This window comes from Heterocephalus glaber, unplaced genomic scaffold (assembly GCF_053883595.1).
Source record: "Heterocephalus glaber isolate CG9 unplaced genomic scaffold, H.glaber_assembly_v1.0 deba00001571, whole genome shotgun sequence".
NCBI classification, from domain to species: Eukaryota; Metazoa; Chordata; class Mammalia; order Rodentia; family Bathyergidae; genus Heterocephalus; species Heterocephalus glaber.
In genome coordinates, this window is record NW_028258356.1 from 1,240,605 (window position 1) to 1,268,543 (window position 27,939).

A 27,939-nucleotide genomic window follows, 5' to 3' on the forward strand; every position below is an offset into this window, starting at 1 on the left:
ATGGTCTCATTTTGTTTTTTAAATGTTATTTTTTGAATTCTCTTTCATTTTAGATACATACCTATGTCAACACTACAGGTGTACAAGAAGAGCAGAAAAACCGCGCAGGTGCGCATGTCCCATTGGAGGCAAGGGTTTCAAATGCTGAGAGCAACACACCAAAAGAAGAACCAAGTAGTATTGAAGACAGAGACCCTCAGATTCTTCTTGAACCCGAAGGAGTCAAATTTGTTTTAGGACCAACTCCTGTTCAGAAGCAATTAATGGAAAAAGAGAAACTGGAGCAACTTGGAAGAGACCAAGTTAGTGGAAGTGGTGCAAATAACACAGAATGGGACACTGGCTATGACAGTGATGAACGCAGAGATGCACCTTCGGTTAACAAACTGGTATATGAAAATATAAATGGGCTATCTATCCCTAGTGCCTCAGGGGTCAGGAGAGGTCGTCTGACATCCACTAGTACCTCAGATACCCAGAATATCAACAACTCAGCTCAGAGAAGAACTGCGTTATTAAACTATGAAAATTTACCATCTTTGCCTCCTGTTTGGGAAGCCCGCAAGCTGAGTAAGGATGAAGATGACAATTTAGGACCAAAGACTCCATCTCTAAATGGCTACCATAATAATCTAGATCCAATGCATAACTATGTAAATACAGAGAATGTAACAGTGCCGGCAAGTGCTCACAAAATAGAATATTCAAGGCGTCGGGACTGTACACCAACAGTCTTTAACTTTGATATCAGACGCCCGAGTTTAGAACACAGGCAACTCAATTATATACAGGTTGACTTGGAAGGTGGCAGTGACTCTGACAATCCTCAGACTCCAAAAACACCTACCACTCCCCTGCCACAAACCCCTACAAGGCGCACAGAGCTGTATGCTGTGATAGACATCGAGAGAACTGCTGCTATGTCCAATTTGCAGAAAGCACTGCCACGAGATGATGGTACATCTAGGAAAACTAGACATAATAGTACTGATCTGCCCATGTGAGCCTGGAAAGCATTATGTTGTTTGCACCTTTGTGAAGTTTTTAAAAATGAAGATGCAAATGCTTCATTTTCATTTCTACACTAACTCCTTTTATAAACTGATAAAAAAAATTTTTTCTGAGTATTTCATGTGCATCTTTAACTAAAGGGAATTATTGTAGAGCAGGTACTCCTTAACACTAATTTCATTATATACTATTCATTATTGTACAGCAGCATTCCCATTTTCACAGTGCCTATTTAAAATGAGAGTTGAAGTGAAAGACATACTGGTTGATTTTTATTCAATATTTTGGACTTATGCATATCTTTCATGTCTGAGTCACAGTTGGCATTTAAAACTTTTTATAAAGCCTCTTGGTAATGTGCATTGGTAACAGATAACTCTAGGCTTTGAAAGTAATATTTGTAGATCAGTGTTCACAGTATGTGGCCTCCAGCATGTAACATGAGGAATCATTTATTTCATTAATTAAAGGCTTTTGACTTGAGCCAAAACATGTGTAAAGGAAATGGAAGTACCACACCTCCTTGTATACCAGTCAGCTCTTTTGCCTTCAGTGTTACTAGAAAGAATCGTATGTTGTGAATATAGTTTGCTGTTGGTGTGTTGAAAGGTAGGCAGGAGACAAGATTTTCTGTTTACTCATCTCATGATGTTATTTGAAGGGTATGTCCAGATGTCTTACTCTGAATTACAGTAGGCTTAAGGATCAGTCTCAGGTCACTTCACCCAAAAACATTTGAAAAACTGAACCATGATCTCTTGAAGTTTCTGTCCTATAGATTATTGACAAGGCATTGTTTTCTGCAGGCATTTTTGGTGTTTGGTTCCCATTTACCTTCGGTTTTTATTTTGGTGTTTGGGATAACTTACTGTGTTGCTTAATGTCTTTTTCAATTTAAAATGTTTGAGTTTGTATATAGTTTTGAAATTGGATTATGTGTTCACTGTTACTTAGTTTGCATTTTTGTCAAATTGTAGTTTTGAAGGTTCATTTGGAACTTGCTGTTATTCTATAACAGGGTTGCCCTTGTCCAGTATTTATTTATATGCTGTTTACTTTTCAAGTTGATAAAAACATTCTTTTGATTTTAAATTTCACTTGTGTCCATAGATGATCTCTTTAGCAGTTGAGGAAAAAAAAAAAGGAAGGTCCTTTTAACATGCAAAGTTCCCTAAAGGTACTGTGTGTTCTCTATGGGCACTCTCCCCAGCACTTTAGCAGGGATTTTCTTCAGCTACACGGCTACAGTTGTACTCTGACCATTCTAGTGTTCCTCAGCTCTGCTGTCCTTTCACTTGTAGCTGGATCTTGATTATCCCTTGATTTCATTGGAATGTTAATATTGTTGCCAGCATAGCAGGTAAAGTGGAAGTCTTGTAGTAATGAGATTGTGTCATAATTTAGGATTTAAAATGAACTGAAGTTTCTATAAATTGATGAGTCCCGATGTCAAAACTCTTAGAAAATCAAGAATATTCCAAATTCCCAAACACTAGAGAATACAAGAAGATAGAGTGAAAAGGTTAGGTAACTTTATAAAATAGTGCTGTTTCTCTAAAAACAAGGAAGTTGGAAGTTATGATCTGGATCTATCAAATGTTTCTAAAGCTAATTTAGCATGAAAAAGTTTCAGTCTTATACAGTTTATTCAATAAATAACCTAATTATAGGACAATGAATGCATTAGCAGAACAATAGAGTGGGACCATTAAAAAAAACTAATTACAGGTGTCTTTATCATTTTCAGTGCTATTGGTTTATTAGCATAGCAAAATTTTCTACTTTTCCTTTTCCCCGCTCTGTGAACTTGGTGCTTACTAAAATGCTCACTGTTCTCTTAAAAAGAGCAGTAGTATAGATGTGCAGTTTCCCTAATACAATTTCTATTTTAAATGTATTGTTCCATTTATCTTTCTTTTAAGTAGTTTGCTAATTGTGCCAAATTTATGTAGTGATTATTGTAATGTGGAATAGGAATTAGGATGCAACCAATGCAAATGGTTTTCTTTGAAACAAGCAGTCACAGCAGAACACTAATCTCCAAATGAAAGGGCTGATACATTTATTTGTTTTGGAGGTTGGATATGTTTTTCCCCTCACCCTTTTCACTTCCAGATTCTAATTAGTTTTTATATTTTTTTAGGTAATTCTAATATAATCAGTAAGTTTATGCTTTAAATACTGTGTGCTTTAAGAATGAAAATGGGACCAATTTGTCTGCTAAGAATTTGATTTTAGGGTACTATAAGAGTATTAGGAAGAGATATTCAGCTGGTGTTTATTCTAGTTGTCTTCTGGGTGTCATCTGTACTCCTATTTTAAAAAATAATTTAGAATACTACTTGCCCTTTGCAGTACTCTAGTAATGGGCATTAAGCTGTCTTGGAAAGAGTGTACCTATTACTAGGTGCATTTTAGCATGAGATATTTTATTGACATATAAATATGGCCATATGTCTCAGATTTTCTGAGGTGAACCTAATTCTAGGTGCCCATTTTTGTTGATAGATCATGTGATCCCATTATTTGGGTTTGCCCCACCCCCCAAATAGAAGCCTCTTTTATCCATATAGATCATAACAGCATTTATCCCAGATCAAGGTTAGAAGCTGATGTGGGTATTACCTGTGTTTTTCTTAGTGTGTTTCATTTCCCTGTTTCATCTTTTTTAAAGAAATGAAAATAATGGTGCCTTCCCTCCCTCCAGAAGATTGGCAAATAGTTCCTTTTATTTACTGCTGCTGTGGAGTGATGAGATATGCACTTTACTCTTGAAGACTCAGTAAAAAAGCTTTTCATTCCCAGTATATCCACAATAGATCACATTTGGGACTTAAGAAAATTTGCCAAGCAATCTTTGTTTTTATAGATATTAATGTTGACCCTCATTTCAATGTTGTGAAAATAAGTCAAACTGGTGTTTATCCTCCCCCTCATCTGTGGCACAGCATATAAAAATGTACCTCAATATTGTTCTATTAAAAATGGGACAGGGGCCTTACGTTTTCATAATTTCCCAACAATGTGCCACCCTGTGTTTGCCTCAAGGGAAAAGTTTTAGCTAGCTAAAAAGTACTTCCCAAATCCCCTGTGCTGTTCCTAACCCATAATGCCCAAGTGTTTTGTGCAATGCGTAGTATGTATGTATACACACACACACACACACACACACATATATATTCTTGAAACAGACATACCATCAGAGACATCGTTCAGAAGTAACTGATATATTGGCATCTCATTCATATTTCTGATATATGAGGTATATGGTACTAATTACCTTTTCCTTGATGTTTGCCAAATTTGAATAAAAGCATTGGTACGAAATTACAGAATGTATAGAAAATGTTTTTGGCTTGAAAAGTTAATGATATTTTATGACATAACACAATGTATTCTGCACAAACCAGCATCATGTCTTTTCTTGTTCTTTACATCTCAATTCCCCATTTCTACTTCCTCTTTTTTTTTTGATATAACAGTTCTTTTGTAGCATCATTACAGTTACAATTCTATGACAATTGGACAGTTATAGCATGGAAACAGACTGATAGTAATAGTACAGTAGTCACCAGTGTGCCACATTTGCATTAGTAAATGCAAAATACACATTTTATAAAGGACAAACTGCTATGTTTTTATTTTCATTACATTGTATAATACTGTAAGATTATTGTATGTCCTAATTTGCATTATAAATGTTTTTTTCCTACATAAAGGCATAAATATAGCAACTTTGTATAAAGGTAGCTTATTAGATTTTTAATTTTTTCTTTTATAAAAATTGTCTAACAGTGGGACTACCATTGCCAAATTGTATATGAAATATGAATCTTACCCCTATGGCTAATTTCTTTTATAAACATTCCGTATTTCTCTAATAAAAGACATAAGTGATACTGTACTATGCATAAATTGTATTTCAATGCTGTTTCATATCAGCATTTTACATTTTGGTTTGCATTTTTGATATTGGCAAAACTTAACCACTGTTAATTAAAATAAAACCTTGTATATGTAACATCATCATTTACCCTCCATCCCTTCCCACTGTTTGTTCTCTATTTCTCCCTATCAGTGCCAACTTCATACATTTTGTAGCATGGCAATAAAATATAACTTTTACATTGAGGCCAAGTGTGGCTTTTTGGAGGAAGTGGAGATGGGAGGATTGCCCTCTAATTGTCCTTTGCATATAATTCTTTTTGCCATATGAGCCATGTCATCAGGCATGAGAGTTATAAATGATGTAAAATGCTTTTAAGGACAAGTGTGTGCTTTTAAGCTTTTTGTCATAACAAATAACTAATTTTTTATCTTTGGAAAACTCAGAGTTCTTGAAATACAATCAAACCTTTATTAACTGGAGTAAAGAATAAGCTAATTAATAATTTGTTCAATAAGGGCTAAGCGACACATTTTTAAAATCTTTATTTATTGTAGAGTATATTAGTATACTTTACTGTCCTAAAAGTTGTAATATGGAAAATACAGCTTAATCTTAGATCATGTAGCATCTTGCAATGCCTTACTGTTGTTATTCTGGCATAAATATTCATGATGAGGTACTCAAGTTGATACTGGAAGCTGAGCTGACTATACACTGACCTTAAGCATTCATGAAAAACTGCTTTGTTGAATAAAATCTGATCAGAGTTCTTATGGTCACTTTCCCTTTATTGCCAAAAGTAGATTGCAATAAAACCCCAATAAAAGTTTGGTTGGACACACATTTAAAGTTCTACTCTATTTATATTTTATGCATTACTTGAAACTTTGATAAGCTTTATTATTGCTTCCATTTTCAAAGTGAACATATGCTGTGTTAAAGATAATGTGTTTATTTGACAGACTTTCCTATAATTTTCTGTGTGTGATTATTAAAATTAGTGGTTCTCAGCTCTGAGATTCCAGAGTGAGGTTACAAAGTAAGGTGAGTACAGCTCCACGATGGAGGCCATGTAAGCAATGTAGAGAACAGACAAGTCCACAAATTATTGGGTGCTTACTATGTACCAGACACTAGGGAACCCCTTGAATTGGTTTTACTGTGGCAGCAGATTGCACTTTGGAAAACCAGCACATTTGTTCTCAGAATTTAAAACTTTGGATTATTTATGTATTTTTCCTTTGAAACTTTTGAGGACAATAGTGATTCACATGTTCTTTATTTTATGAACTAGGCCTTGCACTAGTCATGAAGATAGCAGTCCTTGTCCTCAGAAGAATTTATAATTAGGCCAGCCCTTCTCTTTTTTGGTACCAGGGATTGAACTCAGGACCTTTCACTTTTGAGGCAGGCAGCGGAACCACTGAGCTAAATCCCCAGCCCTAGACCATCCCTTCTAATGGGAGCAGTGCTCTTATTGTTTCCTAGAGAATTAAGACCTGAGACATATACTGCATATCAATGGAGTAACTTCAGTCTGATATCTCTAGAATGGTACTAGCTATAATATATGCCTTAAGAGAACTGTGATAATTGTCACTCCAGTTCTTAATATAAGTGGTGTGATAAGGGTACACACAAAGGATACACACAACACAGGGAGTGAGATTTTCAAGCAGAGCTTGGAGGAGGTAATTCCTGAGGTGTTTGGATAAGAAATTTTATAGGTTACAAGGGAAAAGGAGGATGTCTTTTTTTTTTTTTTTTTTTTTTTTTTTTTTTAGGAGGAAGTCATAAGGAGAAGGACTAGCATGTGAAAAGGCACAGAGGCATAGAACACTGTCATGGTGGCAGGAGGTCCCATCAGGTGAGGGACAGAAAAGAAACTAGAGAGCAAATAGATGCAGAATGCCAAGAAGTTTTTGTTTCTTCCTTTTAAAAATCTAGATGAGGTGAGAACTTGGAGGATTTTAAACATTAAAAAAAGTTAACTCAGGCATCAACATTAAGGCTACATTAAAAGGCATGAGATTTTAATAAAACAGGAAGATTGGTTAGGAGGCTTTTTTAGAAATGGAGGTAAGACTTGATAAATGCCTAAGAGCATTATTAAATGAATGTTTATTTACTGTTACTCAACCACCCTCAAACTTGGCAGCTCAAAGCCACAGTCATGCTAAGAATTTGCCAGGTTGATACAGATCAGGGTGGGCAGAGCACAGCAGAGATGGCTCATCTCTGTTCTGCCCAAAGTCTGGAAAGCTGACTTCACCAAAGTCACTAGAGCCTCAGCTGGGTCATGTCTGAGTTTGAGTTCTAGTTGAGTTCCAGGGTTTTCTTCCAGGTAGTCGGTCTTTTTTCTTAGGTGGCAGCTTAGGGTATCTAAGAGCTCAAAAGTAGAAATTGCTAGGCTTTTGTTTGTTGGTTGTTTTCATTTTTGTAATGTTCAGGATTGAACTCGGGCTCTGGTAGGCTAGGCAAGTGCTCTACCATTGTGCTACACCTCTGGACTCGGGCTAGGCTTTCTTGAGGCCTAACCTCAGAACTGGCACAATGTCTGTCAATTCTGCTACATTCTATTGAATTATAGACCCTGTCCAGATTTATAGGAAGGGGATTATACAAAGGTATAAACACCAAAAATAGTCTATTCAGGCTGAGCATGATGGTGTTGCACATCTATAGTTGCAGTTACTCACGGGAGTCTGAGATGAGGATTACTTGAGCCCAGGAGTTCAAGACCAGCCTTGGCAACATAGTAACTCTGTTTAAAAAAAAAGCAGTCTATTTGCAGGCTACCACCAGTGAAGAAGGAAGAGTCAACTCTTCTGCCAAGAGGGATGACAGAAATGGAGAAGTCCAGGATCAACCCCAGCTTTTCAGTTTGGGTGACTAAATAGTTGATGATACCACTCCACTGAGATTAAAAACATACTTTGGGGTCATAGGTTTGGAAAGAAAGATGGTGAGTTCCATTGGGATTCCTGTGGGCAATGCACATGGAGGTGTGCAGTAGGTGGTTGGATAGTTTCTAGTTTTCTGTCAGCAATAATTTCCCCAGTAACAAAAGTTTTACAGATGTTATAAATTTATAGGTATCTTTTCTGTGTGTGTGTGTGTGTGTGTGTGTGTGTGTGTGTGTCTGGTACTAAGAATTGAACCAGAGTGCACTGAGAGCCTCACCCTTTTTAAATTTTGACACAGTCTAAGTTGCCAGATTGGCCTCAAACTTGAGATCTTCCTGCCTCAGCCTCCAGAGCAGCTGGGATTACAGAAATACACCACCATACCTGGCTTATCAATGGTAAAGTTTTAAAGATACTTCTTAAGAGTAACCTACTTTATTGTAACATTTCCCACAAGGCTTCACTCAAACTAGCCAGGCCTAGTGTACATAAATAGAATGCTGTGTTCCAAAAGTATTGATCTGAGATAGGTTAGAATTTTTTTTTTTTTTTGTGGGTACCGGGGATCGAACTCAGGACCTTTCACTTGTGGGGCAGGCGCCGGAACCACTGAGCTAAATCCCCAGCCCCAATACTGATTTTTTAATAAGGCCTCTCCGTGTATGTAGAAGCCAGATTGAAGATTTAGGCTCGTTACATCATGAGCAGGTTGTTAAGCTATGGAAATAAAATAAAACACTCCATCATTTTTATGACCTAAAAGAGCCGCAGTCAGGCATGATGGTGCACACCTGTAATTCCAGCACTTGAGAGGCTGAGGCAGAAAGAGAACTGTGAGTTAGAGGTTGGCCTGGGATATATAGTGAATCTTTCTTCTTTTCAATTCACCTTCCTCTCCCCAGCACTGGAGATCAAACTCAGGACCTTGTGCTTGTCAGGCAGGTGTGGTGCCACTGGAGCTACATCCCCGGCCTACATAGGGAATTCAAGGCCAGTCTGAAGTATATAGCAAAACCCTATCTCAAAAAGCAAAACAAAAATGAAAATAAAAGGGTCCCACATATTTCTGAAAATTTCACTCTCACCCACCACCACCTCCACAGGGTCAGTACCATCCCATTTGAGAACCACTGGATCCAGAAGTTATCTATAAATACAAAGAGAATCAACTAAAGCAACTACATAATCTAAAGCAGTGTATTGCTTTAATATTCTATTTTTTCCTTTGTTTTTTTTTTTTGGTACTGGGGATACAACTCAGGACCTTGTGGTTGTGAGGCAGGCAGCAGAACCACTGAGCTAAATCCCTGGCCCAATATTCGTATTTTTTTTCACAGAAATTGGAATTTAACAATCACCTTCACAAACACTGCATTGGCTGACCTTAAAGACCATCTTGGCCTTCCTTTTTAGAACTTGGGCAACCTGTTCTTCTTGGCAAACTTCACTAAGTGTCAGAACTATGTGTGATGTCTGGATGTTATCAAGGTTTCCAGCCTTCTGATTGCTACCCACACAGCAGGCTCTGGATGGCCCTGATTCATTGTGACCATGGGCTTTGGGTCCCTGCCCTGGTTCCCCTGGCCAGCTGTTTGTTCTGAAAGACAACAAGTCCCACAGCTGTTTTGTCTGCTGTCTGCCACTTTAGTTATTTCACTCCAGGTAATGGGAGGCCCATCCTCGTGCCCAGATGACCTGTAGCCATCACATAATATTATGGTACACTGCTTTCCCTGTCATGCCCAGTGCACTCAAACTAGGCTTATTGGAATAATAACGCCTATCCTGAGAGCTTACTGTAGGCCAGACACTGTTCTAAGCAATTTAGTCTTGGTGAAAGTTCTCTGAAGTAGGTACTACTATCATTCCCATTTCATACATCAGGAAATTGAGGCACAGAAAGGTGATATAACTACAAGCTGATTAACAGTCAACTCACTGAAAGCCAACTCATACCAAGAGGAAGAAAGAAGAGGCTGAGGGCAACAGAGGAGAGGGTTACAAAGACTGGTGAGGCAGAGAGGGGTGTACTAAGAGAAGTAGAAACAGGAGCAGAGAAGATGGAGATTGAGCAAGTATGATTCAGATTCCTAGTGTCTCACCACCTTTTTAGGCCTGTAACCCATCTAACACAAATTGCTGCACATGTATAAAAAGCTAAGAGACACGTTTTTGGTAAGCTAATAAATTCAGCTCATTGATCATTCTGGAATGTCAATGACTCCCTTCAAAGAGTGGTGGATGCCTGTAATCCTAGTACTTGGGAGGCTGAGGCAAGAGAGTCTCAAGTTCTAGTCCTGCCTGGGCAACTCAGTGACCCTGATATCGAAATAAACAAAAAGAGCTAGGGATGTAGCACAGTGTGAATGCCCTGAGTTCAGGACCCAGTAACACACACAGAGTTGAAGTTCAAACCCATGCTACAGGGTTCCAGAAACAGTGCTTAATTTCTGGGGCATAGGAAAGGCGACAAAGGGAGGTAGAAAAGAACCAAGAGACAAATTTTTTCAATATTGCGCAGGCACTTTCATTTCTCATTTCTACTCTTTTCATTCCCAGATACCTTTTGGGACATGCCCATTAAAATATATTTCCTGAAAGAAGAGCAAGGCCAGGGATTTAGCTTGTGGTTCTGCCTCCTGCCTCGCAAGAGCAAGGTCCCGAGTTTGATCCCCAGTACCAAAACAAAACAACAACAACAAAAACCCCAAAATGAAAGAAGAGCATGTCTTCCCACAAAGAACAGAGAATTCTTGATTGATTTAAAATAACAATTGCCCAGTCCGAACACCCCTTTTCATATTGGGCCTTAGGAATAGTGTAAACCAGAGGCAGTCAACTTTTTCTTTCTTTTTTTTTTAAATTCTTTTATTGGTACATTTTAGGTATACAATACATCTACATGTCTCACTGGGAACTTGTATACCTTTACATAATGTATCGTGGTTCTTATTTTTTCCCCATTCCCTGCCATCCCTTCACACATGTATAAATACCAAATAGTTTCTCTAGTGTGAGAAACTGAAAGTGTAAATAAGGACTAAAAGGTAAAATCGATAATGTGAAATAAGAAGAAAAGGGGCAAAGGGGAAGGGGAAGTGGGAGGGGTAGGGGAAAGGAAAGAAGGGAATGGAATTAATATGAGAAAATGGAAACAAAGTCTTTGTAAATAGGGAAGGGTGGAGGGGTTGAAAGGAGGGCAGGGGAGTGGGGAAAAATAAGAACCAAGAGAGATTATGTAAAGGTGCAAATTTCCAATGATGAATGTCATTATATTGTATACCTAAAATGTACCAATGATGAGAATGAATAATTGATAATGCGAAATAGGCAGTCAACTTTTTCTATAAAGAATCAGACAGTAAATAATTTAGCCCTATGGGCCCATATAGTCTCTGTCCTAACTACTCAGCTGTCCATCGCATAGCTCTGCTATTGTACTGTGACAGTATAAAAAGTAAATGAGGGGCCAGGGATGTAGCTCAGGGGCGCCATGCCTGCCTGGCGAGTGCAAGGTCCTAAATTTGATGCCCGGTACTGGAAAAGAATAAAGAAATAAAAAGTAAATGAGCATGCCTGTGTTCCAACAAAGCTATATGGACAGCAAAATATGATTCTAACCTACTTTTCATGTATCTTATTTTTTTCTCAACCACTTAAAAATATAAAAACTATTCCTACCTCTCTAGTCATACAAAAAACAGTTGACAGGCTGAATTTGACTCTGCATAGCTTGCTAACCCCTGGTGTAAGCTCACTTGAGAGTATGTCTCAGATTAGACATAACTAAGAACTGAAAATACCTCTCAGTGTTAGCAATGGTTACACATCCAAGAGCTTGCTAAGCGGTTAAAGGAGAAAAGTGGTTATCAGTAGATGCTAGAAAACCAACAGATTTATTATTTTGTTGTATGTTTGTTTTGTTTTTGGGGGACGAGATCTCGCTATGTTGTTCAGGCTGACCTTGAATTCACTATGTAGCCCAGGCTGGCCTCTATGTCTCTGTGTTCCTTCTGCCTCTGACTACTGAGTGCTGTGATTCTGGGCCTGCGCCACCACAGGGCCTGTTTTTTGTTTTTTCTTTTTTCTTGAAGCACAACGTTTTGCTTTAGACATCTTTAGGTCAATTTAGAAAAAATAAAAGACTAAGTTTCGTTTTAATAAGCTGAAGTAAGTACTGGGGATTTATCTCAGTGCTTTCGCTGCCTGCTGCGCAAGTGCAAGGACCCAAGTTGGATCCCTGGTACCAAAAAAACAAATAAGCTGAAGTATCTGGGATGGATCTTGATCTCTACCAAAACATCATGTAGGAGCACATTAGTTACTTCAGTTATTGGGGGAGAACAAAGAGTAAAGTGCACAACCTCCTGGAATGGTTAAATAGGGCAAAGATAATGTCTCCTCGAGTGTTCACAAGACCTTGTCCTGAACAGTCAGGGTCCAATTGGAAGCAGCGTTTTAAAATTCGATAAAAGGAAAGCAAGTCTTCTGTAGTAATAAATGTTTAAAATTAAAATAGCAACAAAATATTATTGAGGAATATGCTGGTAGTTAACAACAAAAAAAAGAGAAAAACCCCAAATATCTCGAAGACCTTTAAATCGTTGCCGCTGAGAGGAAACCTTATTTTTTAAGAAACGACTTATCAACAAAATTTTAAAGATCAATTTTTTTTTTTTTTTTTTTTTTTTTTGGTACCGGGCTCGAACTGAGGACCCCGCGCCTGGCAGGAAAGATTAAATTTTTTTGGTACCGGGGATCGAACTCGGGTCATTGAGCTCGCGCAGCAGGCGGCGAAACCACGGAGCTAAATCCCCGTCCCAAGATTAAATTTTTTAAAACCTATGAGCTGGAACCCCGTTGCTTTGGCAACCTCCGCAGAACAGCCTCCTTGTTGGAGGGGAAAGATTGTACTCTAAAACTCCAGGCCCGGCTTCTTAGCGCGGCGGTTTACGCCGCAGGGGCGGGGCGCGAGCCGAGACCTTTCCCCCTCCGTGTTCTGGCTTGCGTTTCCGGTTCAAGGGGTGTTACTCAAAAATGGTACCCCCCCGCCCCCGCCCTTTGGAGTAGGACTGTGACGTCACTTCCGCCTTCCTCCTTCCGCTGGCTCCGGGGCGCCATCGGATTGTGTGCCGAATTCTTCGGAACCATGGTGAGCCTGGCCGCCTGCTTCCTACCTCCTACCTGCTGGTCCTGCCCTTGCCCCGTTGTGCTCTTTTAGCCCCGCTGCTCCCTCTGCCCTCCCAGCGTCGCAGGCTTTATGTGTCGGTCTCCTGGGCTCGCCGCACATGGCGCGGGCCGCGGCGTGAGGCCTGCGCGGTCCGGCGTCGAAGCCCGCGAGGCTCCTTGGGAGGGGCGCTGGTCCGTACGCCCTTAGTCTTTGATTCGGCCTCTCCGCAGCCCCGGGACCCCGAGATCTCCGGGACTTGGGCCTTATCCCGAGCGGAGAATTTTCTAGCTCCCGGCCAGCTCCGCCCTCGTCGGGCGGAGCTTGGAGGGCGAGCGGGAGCCGCCCGAGGGTGGAAGATGGAGGCCTCCGCGGACGGCGTGCAGCCTCTCCATGCCTTATGCTTAGTTTAACGCTGTCTTCAGTTTTGCCTTACGTAATAGTCTTGCTGGTGTATAAGTTTTATCCCTAGCATCCTCCTGTAAGACTCCTGCTGGATGATGGGCGCTTTATTTGTTGAAATTGCAATGTTGTAAGTGAATTTTTTCTTACATATGTAGTGTGAGTGTTAAAAAGAGTATTAGTAAGCGGGGGGTGGTGGCCCAAGCTTGTAAGCTTGTAATTCCTGTCCTCGAAGCTGAGGCAAGAGGATCGCCTCGAGTTCAAGGCCAGACAGAACTACACAGCGAGATTCTGTTTCTAAAAAGGAAAAAAGGATTGGTATGTAAACCGAATGTTTATTTTTCCTTCTCAGGCATCCCTTTCCCTTGCACCTGTTAACATCTTCAAGGCTGGAGCTGATGAAGAGAGAGCAGAGACAGCTCGACTGGTAAGACTGTTCTCGCCCATTCTTTTAAATATTAAATGTTACAAAATTTTCTCGTTGACTATAAAATTCTGACACATCTTGATTTTTATTGCAGTCTTCTTTTATTGGTGCCATCGCCATTGGAGACTTGGTAAAGAGCACCTTGGGACCCAAGGGCATGGTAAGAAAAATAGAAATTTTATTTTTTATTATTTTGAAATGACTTCTTGCTATGTTTCCCAAGCTAGCCAGGAATAAACTTTGAGTATTGTTTTGAAGTCCTTAGTGGAAATACACAACAATTTTTCTGTGTTACTTAATTGTAAAAGTAAGATAAATACATTCTTCTTGCTAAAAATCACAGTCCTGGATCACCACCCCCTACTTGAATGTACAGCTTTTCTATATTTTTCTGTTCACTTCTATAGATACTTGTATCTTAAGTATTATACATTTTCTTATTCTCATAACAGATTCTGTTTTATATATACATGATATTTGCATGTACTTTTTCTGTAGGCTGTGCTTCAACTTTCAGTGTTAAGTGTTCTGGCTTTTTAAATTTTCAAATAGTCAAATGGCACTGTCTCTGTTACTGTCAAATTGTTTCACATACATTCTCTAAGATGTATTTTAACTTGAGGCAAATATGTTTCCTTTAGGACAAAATTCTTTTAAGCAGTGGACGAGATGCATCTCTTATGGTAACCAATGATGGGGCCACTATTCTAAAAAATATTGGTGTTGACAATCCAGCTGCTAAAGTTTTAGTTGGTGAGTCTGAAGATAATACTGGGTCCAGGGATTTAGCTCAGTGGTTCTGCCTCCTGCCTCAAAATCCCTAGTTCTATCCCCAGTACCAAAAAAAAAAAAATGCATGCAGATAATACTGTTTGCTCACCATTTTGAAAAACATGGCCATATTGACTAAAAGTACTGTAATGATTTCCATAACTTTTTAATTGGGTATTGTCATTATTTAAGTACAGTTTTTCAGAAGTGCCATGTAGTTATTGGTGGTTATGTTGGTCCATATTGTGCTGCTCTAACAGAAACCATAGGCTGGCTCATTTATATATCATAGAAGTTTATTTGGCTCATGGTTCTGGAGGCTGGGAAGTCCAAGATCAAGGTACCATGTCTGAGAACATTCTGGTTGCCACAGCATCTCAGCACAGATGAGAGAGAAAGAGATTGGGGTTTAAGTTTTTAGTACATGAACTTTTGGGTATATATTCAGGCCATGGGAGTGGGTAAAACTTCTGCATTTCAGACATTAAAAGAATTCCTCAAAGTGTGTCAGGTGAGGGACCAGATGAGTGAGATTTAGATAAGTAGGCGTGTTTGGGTAGAACTTACTAAACTATGGAGAAATAATTTTGAAGTTAACTAACTTTTTTCTAGATATGTCAAGAGTTCAAGATGATGAAGTTGGAGATGGCACTACCTCTGTTACTGTTTTAGCAGCAGAATTATTAAGGGTAAGAGTAACTGAAGTAGTTTTTAACCTTGGTTTATTGGTTTTGCTGCTATGGTTTTGAATACCAGAAGTAATCAAGTCTTTTGTAATGTATTTGTATAACTTTATTAATAGGAAGCTGAATCTTTAATTGCAAAAAAGATTCATCCACAGACCATCATCGCTGGTTGGAGAGAAGCCACAAAGGCTGCAAGAGAGGCTCTCTTGAGTTCCGCAGTTGATCATGGGTTGGTATACTAAAATGCTACTGTTGGTTTGTTTGTGGTACGAGGGATTGAACTCAGGACCTTGTGCTTTTGAGGCAGGCTTGGTGCCGCTGAGCTAAATCTCTAGCCCTGTTGTAAATAACCTAGAGAACACTGCATACACAGCATGATCCTCACCCACTCCAGCAGTCAAACCCATATCACTCTCCAGAGTTAACCACTAAAGTGAAAGTTTGAGTTTCTAGTTCTTTTACATATGTAATCAAATTAACGTGCAAGTAAAACAAATATACTATATAAAGGGTTTATTAGCCTCTTTTTCACCTAGGTGGATAACAAGTGTATGTCTGGGTATTGATACTCTGCAATTTTTGTTTTACTAGTTAGACATTTGAATATATGACTAGTATAATTTCCTTAACATTGCTGTCATTGGAGATATGTGTTTTTGACATACTTTAGTTTTATAATGTGATATATTTGTTATTCAAGAAATGTTTCTAGCTGGGGGTGGTGGTGCATGCCTGTAATCCCAGCACTTGGGAGGCTGAGGCAGGAGGATCGCTGTAAGTTTGCGGCCAGCCTGGGCTACATAGTTCGAGACCAGTCTGGACTGTATAATGAGACCCTGTTAGAAAAAAAAAACCCAAACAAATGTTTCTAGATGTGTAATTGCTGGGTCCAAGGATATATACATGATTTAAGGGACTTTTGTGTACACTACCAAATAACCTCCAGAAAAATTTAGCTTCTACTACCTGCGTAAAAAATGTTTCCTTGTTTCCCCACTTTCTTAACATCATTTGACAGTTCGTTGGCTTGTGCACCTCCCACCCCCTGCAGTTTGGTGGGGAAAACAGTATCATTTGTTGGTAAGTGTAGGAGTATTTGTTGACTTATGAATATCTAGAGAGATTTTGAAAAATAAAGTAGAATTGAGTAATGCTTTGGATAAGCATTTCAGTAACAGGCACTTTTTTTTTCAATTGCTTTTACTTAGTTCTGATGAAGTTAAGTTCCGTCAGGATTTGATGAATATAGCAGGAACAACATTATCCTCAAAACTACTTACTCATCACAAAGACCACTTTACCAAATTAGCTGTAGAGGCTGTTCTCAGACTAAAAGGGTCTGGTAATCTGGAGGCCATACATGTCATCAAGAAGCTGGGAGGGAGTCTCGCAGATTCCTATTTAGATGAAGGTATGTATGTAATGTGTGTCCAGTATGGGAAAGCAACTTTGATTAGCTCCTGAGGGCTGAATACTGTCTTTGGTTAGTAGGGACCAATGATACTTTACAAAGCCAGGAATCTTGTCTTTAAGGACAAGTCATTACAACCACTTTTGTCACTTTAATCCATTTGTTACAGTGACTGTGTTTCATCTTATCACCCCATTCTGGCATTTTCTTGGTAGTCTGTAGCTTTCACCCTACCCCAAGAAGTCATTTGCAGTCTTTTTTAGTGGTAGTGGGGATTGAACCCAGGGCCTTTTCATGATCTATACCCCTAGTCCTTTTTATTTTGAGACAGGATGTTACTAAGTCACTGACTTGCCTAAGTGAGACTTGAACATAGGGTCCTCCTGCCTCTGCCTCCCAGAGTGGTGGTAGTATAGGTATGTATTACCATGCCTGGCTTTTTTTTTTTAATAGTACTGGTGATTGAACCTGGGGCCTTGCACATGCTAGGCAAGCACTCTACCACTGAACTGCATCTCCACCCCTTTTTCTTTATCTTTTTTTTTTGTTACCAGGGATTGAACTTGGGACCTTTTCCTTGTGAGGCGGGCAGTGGCACCACTGAGCTAAATCCCCAGTCCACTCCAGCCTTTTTGAGATGGGGTCTTGTTAAATTGCCTAGGCAGGCTGACCTGGAATTTAGGATGCTCCTGCCTCAGCCTCCCAAATGGCTGGGTAACGAGTGTGTACCACCATGTCTGGTTGTGTGTTTTAAATCCACAAAATTGATTTTTGTGATCAGTGCTTTATAGATTCTAGGACAGTAATGGCAACCCTCTTAGAGGTTTCAGTCATACAGCCTTCTCTGGCATATATGCCATAGGTTCACCACCATTGTTCTGGGAGCTTGGTAAATCAAACTTAAATGCATTTTTTGAATTAGTAATTTGATAGTGGACAGCTTTATAAGTTCACAGTTGTAGCACTGAAGTGTTTAATAGTATCTTTATTTTTATGGTAGGCTTTCTGTTGGATAAAAAAATTGGAGTAAATCAACCAAAGCGAATTGAAAATGCCAAAATTCTTATTGCAAATACTGGAATGGATACAGACAAAATAAAGGTGTGTAATTACATTTCTTTAAATTTGATTGCTGGCTTATAAACTCACATTAGGAATCACACTAAAAAGCTGAAAATACATGTTTGGATATGTATGCACACACAACTTTTTGATACATAGGTTTGTACAAGTGTGGAAGTAATGCTGTGGGACACTTAAAAAGAGTAATGAAGCTGATGTCATGCTTATTTTTTTCTTTGTTTTAGATATTTGGTTCCCGGGTAAGAGTTGATTCTACAGCAAAGGTTGCAGAAATAGAACATGCAGAAAAGGAAAAAATGAAAGAGAAAGTTGAACGTATTCTTAAGCACGGAATAAATTGTTTTATTAACAGGTCTGTGTTTTCTTATGCTAACAGTTTTTGTAGTCTTAAAAATTGATTTTTTTGTATAAATATATATTGAAATACTTCATACTGAATTATTTACACTGAGTCAGTGATGCCTTATTCAGAAACTGCTATATATATTTTTACTTAAAATTATAGAATTTTATAATTAACAGTTTACACACTCCTAGTGGACATTTATATCATAACTGGGAAGTGTTATGTTGGACAGTATTCCTGCTTCATCTGCAGATAACATTCCAAGACCCCCAGAAGATGTCTGAAACTGCAGATAGTATTAAAACTCTTCAGATACTTTTTTTCATACTTAATGTATGATGAGAAAGTTCAGTTTGTAAATTTGTCACTATAAGAGATCAACAATAAAGACAATTATAACTATCCTGTAACAAAAGTTAGATGAATGTTGTCTCAGTACCTTTCATAATTCCTTATTGTGCTATATTCACATTTCTTGTAATATGAGACAATACAGTACCTGTGTGGTAAGATGAACCAAAATGAATTAGGCATTGTGACATAATGTTAGGCTACTGTGTCAGGGTTACTTGAACAGAGGTGCTGAGATACATCAATCTGAAAATCTGGATGGCTACTAGTGATTAACACATGGCTAGAATATACATTGTGGATACAGCATTCAATGGGATGATTCAGGTCCTGGGAGATGCAGTTAGACAACATAAGATTTTATCAGGCTGTTAAAGACTGGGTGTAATTTAAAACCGATGAATTATTTTTGAAATTTTCCATTTAATATTGTGGAAAAAGAAAAATTTTGGAACCTCAATTGGCCATGAGTAGCTAAAACCTGAGAAAGTGAAACCATGGATCAGGGAGGGTACTTACTGTCTATGAAAATTCTTAAAAGTAGCATTTAATTTTATTGCTGTAGGTTATCAGGAATTAAAACATGAACAAAGGTAAAGTTTTTGATGCATTACCACTGAATTGACTTCCAGAATGACAGTCAGTAGCTGTATAATCAGTATGCCTTCAGTGGTAGTATGGATCCATTAGTACTAAATTGTATAGATGAAAATGGTGACTTGTTCTTATTTGCATTTCTTTGACTTTCAGCAAAGTAAAAATGTTTCCATGTTTTTTAGTCTAATATAATTTAACAGTTTTGAGCATAATGTCTTTATATATTTCATTTGCAGGCAGTTAATTTATAATTATCCTGAACAGCTCTTTGGTGCTGCTGGTGTCATGGCTATTGAGCATGCAGATTTTGCAGGTGTGGAACGCCTAGCTCTTGTCACAGGTATGGAAAAAAGGAATTAATTTCTAAGCAGTGTAATAGTTACTATTGGGATTTATGAGGGTTGCTTAATTGTTGAGAATATGAAGAAACCCCTTTAAGGAGCTTAGAGTCTGTAAACAGTTGTTCAGAAATCTAATTTATATTTTTGGACACCACTGATTTTGTTACATTACTTGTGTGTTCCTTATCCGTATAAAGACTGTGCGAACTGATTGTGCCATGGTGTTTCTTATCTGAAATTAGTGTTTTGGATTTGGGAATTTTTAAAATTTGGGAATATTTGCATATATATAATCAGAGAACTTGGGTATGGGACCCAAGTTTAAACTTGAAATTCATTGATGTTTTGTATATGCCTGATATGCAGTCTGGTGGTGATTTTACATAATATTTTTAGTATGCCTGCATTATGACAGAACTGTCACGTGATCAGGTATGGAATATTCCCTTTGTGGTAGTATGTTGTTCAAATAGTTTTGGGTTTTGAATTTTAGTTTAGGAACGCTTAAACTGTATACCAAATTATATACCAGAGTCTTCATAGCTACAGATTACTTTTTGTTATGTTATTAAAGATACTAAGACCTTTCTCGTGGTTGTTCGAAAGCAAATTTTAAATGTTTTAAGTGTTTAATTATTATGTTCATAGGTGGTGAAATTGCCTCTACTTTCGATCATCCAGAACTGGTAAAGCTTGGAAGTTGCAAACTTATTGAAGAAGTCATGATTGGAGAAGACAAACTCATTCACTTTTCTGGCGTTGCCCTGGGTGAGAGATTATGTAAATCTTGGTTTAGGTCTTTAAATCCTTGCTAGGTTCTATTGAAGTTAACAAAAAAATTTCTCCAGTACTGGAATATGATATGTTGTAAGTCTTAACTCTTGAAAGGGTATAATACATGTTTTGTTTCAATTCTTTTGAGATTTACTTTGTATTTATTGTGTCTTTGTGAAGTGTGTTTTTAGTATAGTTTTTTCCTGAAACTTAGAGCAATTAGGAACATGGATTGTTAGGAAAGAAAATGTAAATAGTGGAGGACATCAGCTTCCAGTACCCAGAATTACCAACAGTAATAATAAAAGGCAAACTTTCATACTCTATGATTAGATGGTCACTGGCATAAGAATATTATGTTTTAACTTTAGGTGAGGCTTGTACCATTGTTTTGCGTGGTGCCACTCAACAAATTTTAGATGAAGCAGAAAGATCTTTGCATGATGCTCTTTGTGTTCTTGCCCAAACTGTGAAGGATCCTAGGACAGTTTATGGAGGAGGTAAGCATTTGGAAAATAACACAGTATTACTCCTTTTTTTTGTTGTGCTGGGCATGGAGCCCAGTGCCTTGTGCATGCTAGACAGGTACTGTGCCACTGAGCTACATCCCCACCCTGTAATAAACACTATTTCTATTTTTTTTTTTTTTTTTTTTTGGTACTGGGGATCGAACTCGGGTCCTTGCGCTTGTGCAGCAGGCGGTGAAACCACTGAGCTTAAATCCCTGGCCAACACTATTTCTTAAATTACACTATGCTTTAAATGGTTCTAGTGGTTCTTGCAGAAACTGTTGCCTTTGAACTTAAATTTTAAAATGCTTGGCTGTCTTAAGGGAAGTCAGCAATTCCTAGAGACAGGCATAACAATAGTTTGTTGGAATTTTAAATTGTAGGCTGTTCTGAGATGCTGATGGCTCATGCTGTGACACAGCTTGCCAGTAGAACACCAGGAAAAGAAGCAGTTGCAATGGAGTCCTTTGCTAAAGCCTTGAGAATGGTAATAATACTAAAAATAAGCTCTGAACTTAAATTTTGTGGGTATTGTTTTAAAATGAGTGCATATTTCTTAGAAATGGTCACTTCTTTGGCTTTAAGAAAATGAACAGTTCATACCATTTTTAAATTTGATTCTGGATTTTATACTTTTCAAGATCAGTAATTAAAATGAAGCAGATTTTACATTGTTTCCAAATGTATAATTTTATTTTATTTATTTATTTTTGGTATCAGGGCTCAAACTTGGGTCGTGCTTGTGAGGCAGATGCTGGAACCACTGAGCTAAATCCCAGGCCCCCAAATGTGTAATTTTAAAAAGCTGTCTTTCTCCAGTTCTTAAAGTAGGTACTTATTTGTCGTCTTTGTTTCATAGTTGCCAACCATCATAGCTGACAATGCAGGCTATGACAGTGCAGATCTGGTAGCCCAGCTCCGAGCTGCTCATAGTGAAGGCAAAATAACTGCTGGACTAGGTAAGAAATCAAGTGGAACTTGGTAGTAGTTAAAAGTAACTCTAGTTCTAAGTTTATTTCTCGTGGTAGATCAAAGTTTGCATGATGGCTGTATAAAAGAGCCTGTTTTTCTTCTTTTTGTAACTGTTATATGCTGAGAAAATGTGCTTTAACTTCATATTCTCAACATTACCATATGAGGTAAAAACTAGAAGAGTTGTAACTAGTTTGATATATAATGGCATAGTGCTTATATTCTGAACTAAATGTAAAATGTACTGTACTGTATTTCTTAAATACTATCAGTATTAACTTCTGATTTCATAGTAAACCTTCAATAGCATTGAGTGTAGATCTATAATCCATAGATAATAGTCAATCAGTGAGGCAGATTTAATGCTGAAAATTTTTCTGACAAGCTGTGCAAGACATATAGAAACAGTGTTAGAAGGCAGATAGTCCTATCCTTGAATAAGAGAGCAAATTGGTTATCTCCAAAGATGAACTAGGATTCTCAAGACAACAAAAAAATTGGATAGATGACTTCCCTTAAACTCTTAGGATTCTGATTTTCTGCATTAATTTTTTTTTTTTTGGTACCAGAGATCGAACTCGGGACCTTGCACTTGCGAGGCAGGGGATGGAATCTCTGAGCAAAATCCCCGGCCTCTTTCTGCAGTAATTTTTTTTTTTTGCAGTAATTTTATATATAGGTGTGAAGATAAAAGGGGCTGGGGAATTTAGCTCAGTGGTGCCACTGCCTGCCTCACAAGTTCAGGGTCCTGAGTTCGATCTCCAGTACCAAAAAAAAAAAAGATTACTGTGTTCTACTGTATCATTTTTGACAATGGTGCCCTCTGCCAATACAGTTGATCAGTAGTTGACTGTAATTTTTTTTTTTTTTTTTTTTTTTTTTTGAGGCAAGGTCTCGCTTTGTGTTCAGGCTGGCCCTGAATTCACTTTGTAGCCCAGGCTGGCCTCGAACTCCTGGTAATCCTCCTGCCCTCTGCCTCCCAAGTGCTGGGATTACAGGCGTGCACCACCATGCCCGGCTTGACTTTAATTTTTTAAAAGGCTTTCCTTGAGTGTTTTGCTTTATAGGCTGATCTAACTAAATCAAGTGGTTTGGTGGTGTAATCTTTTTTTTGTAACAGTCACATTAAGTTTTATTTGTTATGTCATTGGAGAGGTTTTCATACCTTAGTGGCTAACCATTACTTAGTAAACATGTACCTTGTCTTTTTAGATATGAAGGAAGGTACCATTGGAGATATGGCAATACTGGGTATAACAGAAAGTTTCCAAGTAAAGCGACAGGTTCTTTTGAGTGCAGCTGAAGCAGCAGAGGTGATTCTGCGTGTGGATAACATCATCAAAGCAGCACCAAGGTACTAGAGCATATTTAATTCTCAGAGAAAAATTACTAACACCAAGACAGAAAAACCAGGGAGCTTTGTTTACAATTAGATAATTATAATTAATAGAAAAGGGAAACATTTTGGCCTAATTTAAAAGTATCCAGGTTATTTAAAATATGTAATCACAGTACTTAAGTCAGAAAGGTTAGGAGGAAAGAGGCATGGGCAGGCATCTAGGGCAGCTCTTAGGGTTGAAAGAAGTAAGGGTTGGTTGGTAAGGTCAAATTCCAGGGAGCTTGGGGGCTGTGGGGAGGGTATACTGTATAAGGTGTGGAGTGCTGCAGTAAGTGCCTGTGTCGTCTTACTGGGGTGAACCAGCTCCAGTTTGGGGTACACTTCCATATAGACATTCATGTCTTCCTTTCCCTCCCTCCCTCCTCTGCTGTCTCTTTTTCCCTCCCTCCTTTTTTCTTTCTCTTCTTTCTCTCTTCCCTCCCTTCTTCTCTCCCTTTTCCCCAGTATTGGGGATTGAACCCAGGCCCTTCGCACTGAGCTACATTGCCAGTTCTTTTTATTTTTACAAAGACAGGGTCTTGCTAAGTTGCCCTGGTTGGGCTTGAACTTCTAATCATGCTACCTCAGCCTTGCAGAGTGCTGGCTTCACAGGGGTGTACAACCACACTTGGCTTATTATTTTCTCCCTTTTTTGGAATCAGGGTCTTGTTATGTAGTTAAAGCTGGCCTTGAGCTCACAGTGATCCTCCTGCCTCAGCTTCCCAAATATTAAGATTACAGACATGTGTCCCTACCATGCCCAGCTCCACCTTGACTCATTTGCTGACTTTTTGACAAGGATTAGTATCCTAGTTCCTCCATAAGCTGCTGAGGTTGGAAAGTTTACCTCTGTATGGCCTCAGTGTAATACTCTGTTCTTGGAGTCTGTTTACTGTTTTGTTCACCTTTAGAAACAATGTTTCTTAAACTTTAGCTCCTCAAAGCATCAAGTTAAAAATTTCACTAGTACCTTTATCTCCATTCTTCCCAAAAGATTCTCTTATGTTCCTTCACTATATAGTCACCAGAAAATAAAAGGTGTGAGGGATATTTGCTTTCTGAAGTGAGTTAGCCTGCCCAGTTCCCAGCTGGCAGCAGTTGTTTTGATCCAGCATTTTTCACCTAGAATACCCAGTACAGTATCTTGTTTTACAATTTTTTTTTTTTAATTTGACAATATTTATTGGTTATTTTAGTAAAGACATTCATTTCAGTCGTTTCTCTCCTCATCTTGACCTTAGATTAGTACTTCATTTGGGTCCAGAAAAGAGCATGTAGGAGAAGGATGTTATTTTAACAAACAGTAACATGGATAAAAATGAATAGTTTGCCTACAGAAAAGTAAAGTTAAATTCATATATCTTGATATAATTAAATCATGTAAGAACTAATAGTTCTATATATTTTTTTTCCATTTTACTTCGGGCTTAAGCTAAACTTTAATGTAAAAGAACAACTTATTAAGCATATGCACAAGTTTCTTCTCTGGAGTTACTATCTATTAAAAAAGATCAGCAAGTAACTACTACCAATAAAATAGTCTGAAGCTGCCTCCAGATTTAACATTGTAGGAAATCACTATCATTTTTCTTTTGTCTGTGACTGCTTTCAAAGATGTGTTTAATGTCACATTAGAAAGTCCATATACAATACAGAAATACAATAAAAAACATCCTACAGTACACAAATCTAACAGTATATGTGATGAACAATTCCATAAAATGTGTTTGAAGATGCATCTTTCATTTTCAGTACCTACAATATGCCCAGGCCACTGGGCAGTATGTATACACTTAAAATACACCATATAGTTGTTCTAATAAATCCTGTAGTGCATTCAATTCAAATTGGATTTAACAACTTAGTAATGTAGATGTGTAGACAAAGTTACAGAAAATGCATCTTACTGTTTTCCATCTTCTACAATATTAATTTTTTTTTTTTTTTTGGTGTTTATACCTTTTAAAAAATAAAAACCTTGGCCGGGGATTTAGCTCAGTGGTGCCTCCGCCTGCCTCGAAAGCGCAGGGTCCTGAGTTTGATCCCCAGTACCAAAAAAAGGGGCAACATTTTTTTTTTTTTTTTTTTGGTACTGGGGATCAATAAAGGGCAACATTTTAAAAAATAAAAACCAGCAGGGGATTTAGCTCAGTGGTTTCGCTGCCTGCTGTGCAAACGCAAGGACCTGAGTTCGATCTCCGGTAACTAAAAAATAAAAAAAAATAAAAACCAGCCAAATACTTAAGCAGTATGTACATTTAAATTTTTGGTAGTGGTTTTTATTTTAAAAGAAACCACTTCCTGGGGCCGGGAATTTAGCTCAGTGAGGATCTGTCGCCTACCTCGCAAGCACAAGGTCCTGAGTTCAATCCTCGGTACCAAAAACAAAAAAAACAACAAAACAAAAACAAAAGAAACTGCTTCCTTATGATTTGCCTCAAGTTCTGGTGGAAATGCTTACAAGAACTAGCTAATAAACAAAAACCAAGAAAAGCACATTCAAAATGCTGATTTACTTTGGTAGCAAATGTCTGTTCTTTGAAGACTAATGAAGGTAGACAAGACCATTAAAGTGAAATGGGCTATTTCAAATACAATACTTCACATAGAAATTTTTTTTTAAATTATTTTTTGTGAAAGAGCTAAGGATCTGCATTCACTGATAGCAATGCAATACCTAATAATATGATAACAAAACATGCCCATAAGGAAAAAAACTATTTTAATTTTATTTAAATTTACTTTCAGTCAATAGTAAAGCAACCTTTTCCTTTCAATATAATACTCCCCCCTTTCTCTATAAGGCTGTTCCTGGGAGCCAGACAGTTTAGGTAATGAGGGAGTTAATTTAGGAGTAAATTTTTTGCTTCCCTCTTAATGTGCTAATAGTTGTGTCTAAAAAAATACGCAGTTCTTAAAACCGGTACCATTTCTAATTTCTTTATTATCTGTAACCTTTGGAAACTAATCACGTGAAACTACACAATTAGCAAATGTCTTGAAATCTGTATACAAAACATAAATTACCTCTAATTTCAAACTCACTTATTAGTGTACCAATCTTAAAAAAAGAAAAGGAAAAAGCAGTTCCAAAGATAACTTTATACCGTTCTTTAAAAAAGGAAACTGTTCCTTTTAAATTTACATCCACCCCACACCCAGTTCAAAACACATCATTTAATTGTCTTGGTCATGGACATTTCCAAGATGAGATTTTATATTTCATTCCCATAGCTTCTGGTTATCCGAAAACCCATGTTTTCCTTTATTAAAAGAGTTTGGTCCAGCTGATGTTGGTATATCCCTTCCAGTATTCTTCATCCTCATCTTTGCTTCTGAAAGCATTTCCTCTGGTTCACTGTCTTCATCTTCATTAAAAGCTGCTGCTACTGAAAGGGTTTTTGGAGCAAGAGTTCGAACTGTTTCTTTAGGCTTACTTGATCCAAGTTGGATGGATATAGCTGATGCTTTCTTTGTTGTCTGATTACCTGTGGCAAATCCAGACTTGGAGATCTTTGTAGGCTTTGTTGGGAGGTCTGCAGCTTCTTCAGCTGATTGCCTCTCAGTGCTAGGACTGGAACTTTCCCCTCCGTTACTCCAGCAGCGCCAGTTCGCTTCCGCTTCTCAGGCATTTCCGTCCGCCATTTTCCTGCCTGCGGTCTCCCCTGCCTTGTTTTATAACGTCTGATCGAAAGTAACTGTCTTTGACTAATTGAGTAAAATTGTCACATACTGTACACACACACACGAATTAACATTTTTCTGAAGATTATATCTTGGTTAAGTAGGTTGTAGGGATGAGAAGTTGAGAATTGCTAAATATCTACAGCCCTTCACATTCTACATAGTTTCTAATGTCCTTATTAATAACATAGTAATTGAATGTTAGTCATGAAATAGAAACATCTTTCTTATAGAAGATTGAACTATGATGATTTTAATAAAATTAGGATTCTAGCTGTGTTTATATTTAGTGTACAACTTTAGTTAAAATGCTTTTCATTTTCATGTTAACTTTTTTTGGTGTTGGTGATGCTGGGGATTGAGTTTAGGGTATTTTGGATGCCAGCCAAGCACTACCACTAAGCTACATCCCCAGCCCTTTTTTCTTAATTGTGTTTTTTTTCTTACAGGAAACGTGTTCCTGATCACCATCCTTGTTAAGCATTCCCATGTGCTGCTGTTATCTGGACCAGTTCATAGCAAAGTTGTGTTTGAAAGACTTCAACTTCTTAGAGAAGACTGTGGAATTGATTTTTATCTGTGCCCATTATACCCTTAAGTTTGGACACTTAGCTGACCTTCTGTTTAAAAATAGGCCTAATTTATTTGCTATTTGATTTTCCATACAATTCAGTTAATATAAAAGTTCATTTCTTACACTGTCATTAAAATAAAAAGCAGTTATATCTTACTGATCTGTATATGCCCTGTTTAAAATCTACTTTATGGAAATGATTGCAGTAGAGAGGTGTTCTACTTAATTAATGAGTGATCTTAACTTTTATAAAATAAGTATATTAATACAAGCTTAAGTCAAATATAAATACACCATACATTAATCTTTTAGTTTTGTTGCTAGGTCATAGATAAATGTTCAGTCAGGCTTAAGTTTTGGTTTTGGTTTTTTTTTTTTGGTACTGGAGATCGAACTTGGGTCCTTGCACTTGCTTGCGCAGCAGGCAGCGAAACAACTAAGCTAACTATCTGGCCCAGCTATGAAACTTTTTTCTTTTTGTCTTTTTTTTTTTTTTTTTTGGTACTGGGGATTGAACTGGGGTCCTTGTGCTTACGCAGCAGGCGGTGAAACCACTGGGCTAAATCCCCAGCCCTGAGTCACGCTTAAGTTTTAATACCCATTTGATTTTGTGTAGTGAAAGTACCATAAACTATGGTACTCATTTAATTTTCTGAATAG

The 27,939-nt window shown here is 37.9% G+C and overlaps 2 protein-coding genes and 1 pseudogene across 4 annotated transcripts in view; 2 read left to right on the forward strand and 1 right to left on the reverse strand.

Annotated features, from left to right (window-relative positions):
* Frs2 (fibroblast growth factor receptor substrate 2) overlaps window positions 1–5,743 on the forward strand; it is a 124,271-nt gene extending 118,528 nt beyond the window's left edge. For all 3 annotated transcript variants that reach the window (XM_087192490.1, XM_004845061.4, XM_013072332.3), the window contains one exon: window positions 54–5,743. In XM_087192490.1, coding sequence (XP_087048616.1) covers window positions 54–1,004 — 951 coding nt within the window. In that variant the 3' untranslated portion in view covers window positions 1,005–5,743. The remainder of the gene's footprint in view (window positions 1–53) is intronic.
* A 218-nt stretch (window positions 5,744–5,961) lies between these two features.
* On the forward strand, window positions 5,962–27,435 carry Cct2 (chaperonin containing TCP1 subunit 2). Its single transcript, XM_004845060.3, has 17 exons — window positions 5,962–5,972; window positions 12,688–12,958; window positions 13,728–13,802; window positions 13,897–13,962; window positions 14,444–14,555; window positions 15,186–15,262; window positions 15,376–15,488; window positions 16,468–16,670; window positions 17,671–17,771; window positions 17,978–18,105; window positions 19,284–19,387; window positions 20,037–20,156; window positions 20,534–20,662; window positions 21,055–21,158; window positions 21,531–21,630; window positions 22,856–22,997; window positions 27,155–27,435. The coding sequence occupies exons 1-17, from the start codon at window positions 5,962–5,964 to the stop codon at window positions 27,183–27,185; spliced, it is 1,887 nt and encodes a 628-aa protein (XP_004845117.2). The 3' UTR covers window positions 27,186–27,435.
* On the reverse strand, window positions 25,835–26,779 carry LOC147823649 (PEST proteolytic signal-containing nuclear protein pseudogene; annotated as a pseudogene).
* Window positions 27,436–27,939: the final 504 nt, after the last annotated feature.

Coding starts and splice junctions, on each gene's coding strand:
- Cct2 (XM_004845060.3), top strand. Junction 12,959..13,727: donor CCGAATTCTTCGGAACCATG/GTGAGCCTGGCC, acceptor TTTCCTTCTCAG/GCATCCCTTTCCCTTGCACC. Junction 13,963..14,443: donor CCTTGGGACCCAAGGGCATG/GTAAGAAAAATA, acceptor TGTTTCCTTTAG/GACAAAATTCTTTTAAGCAG.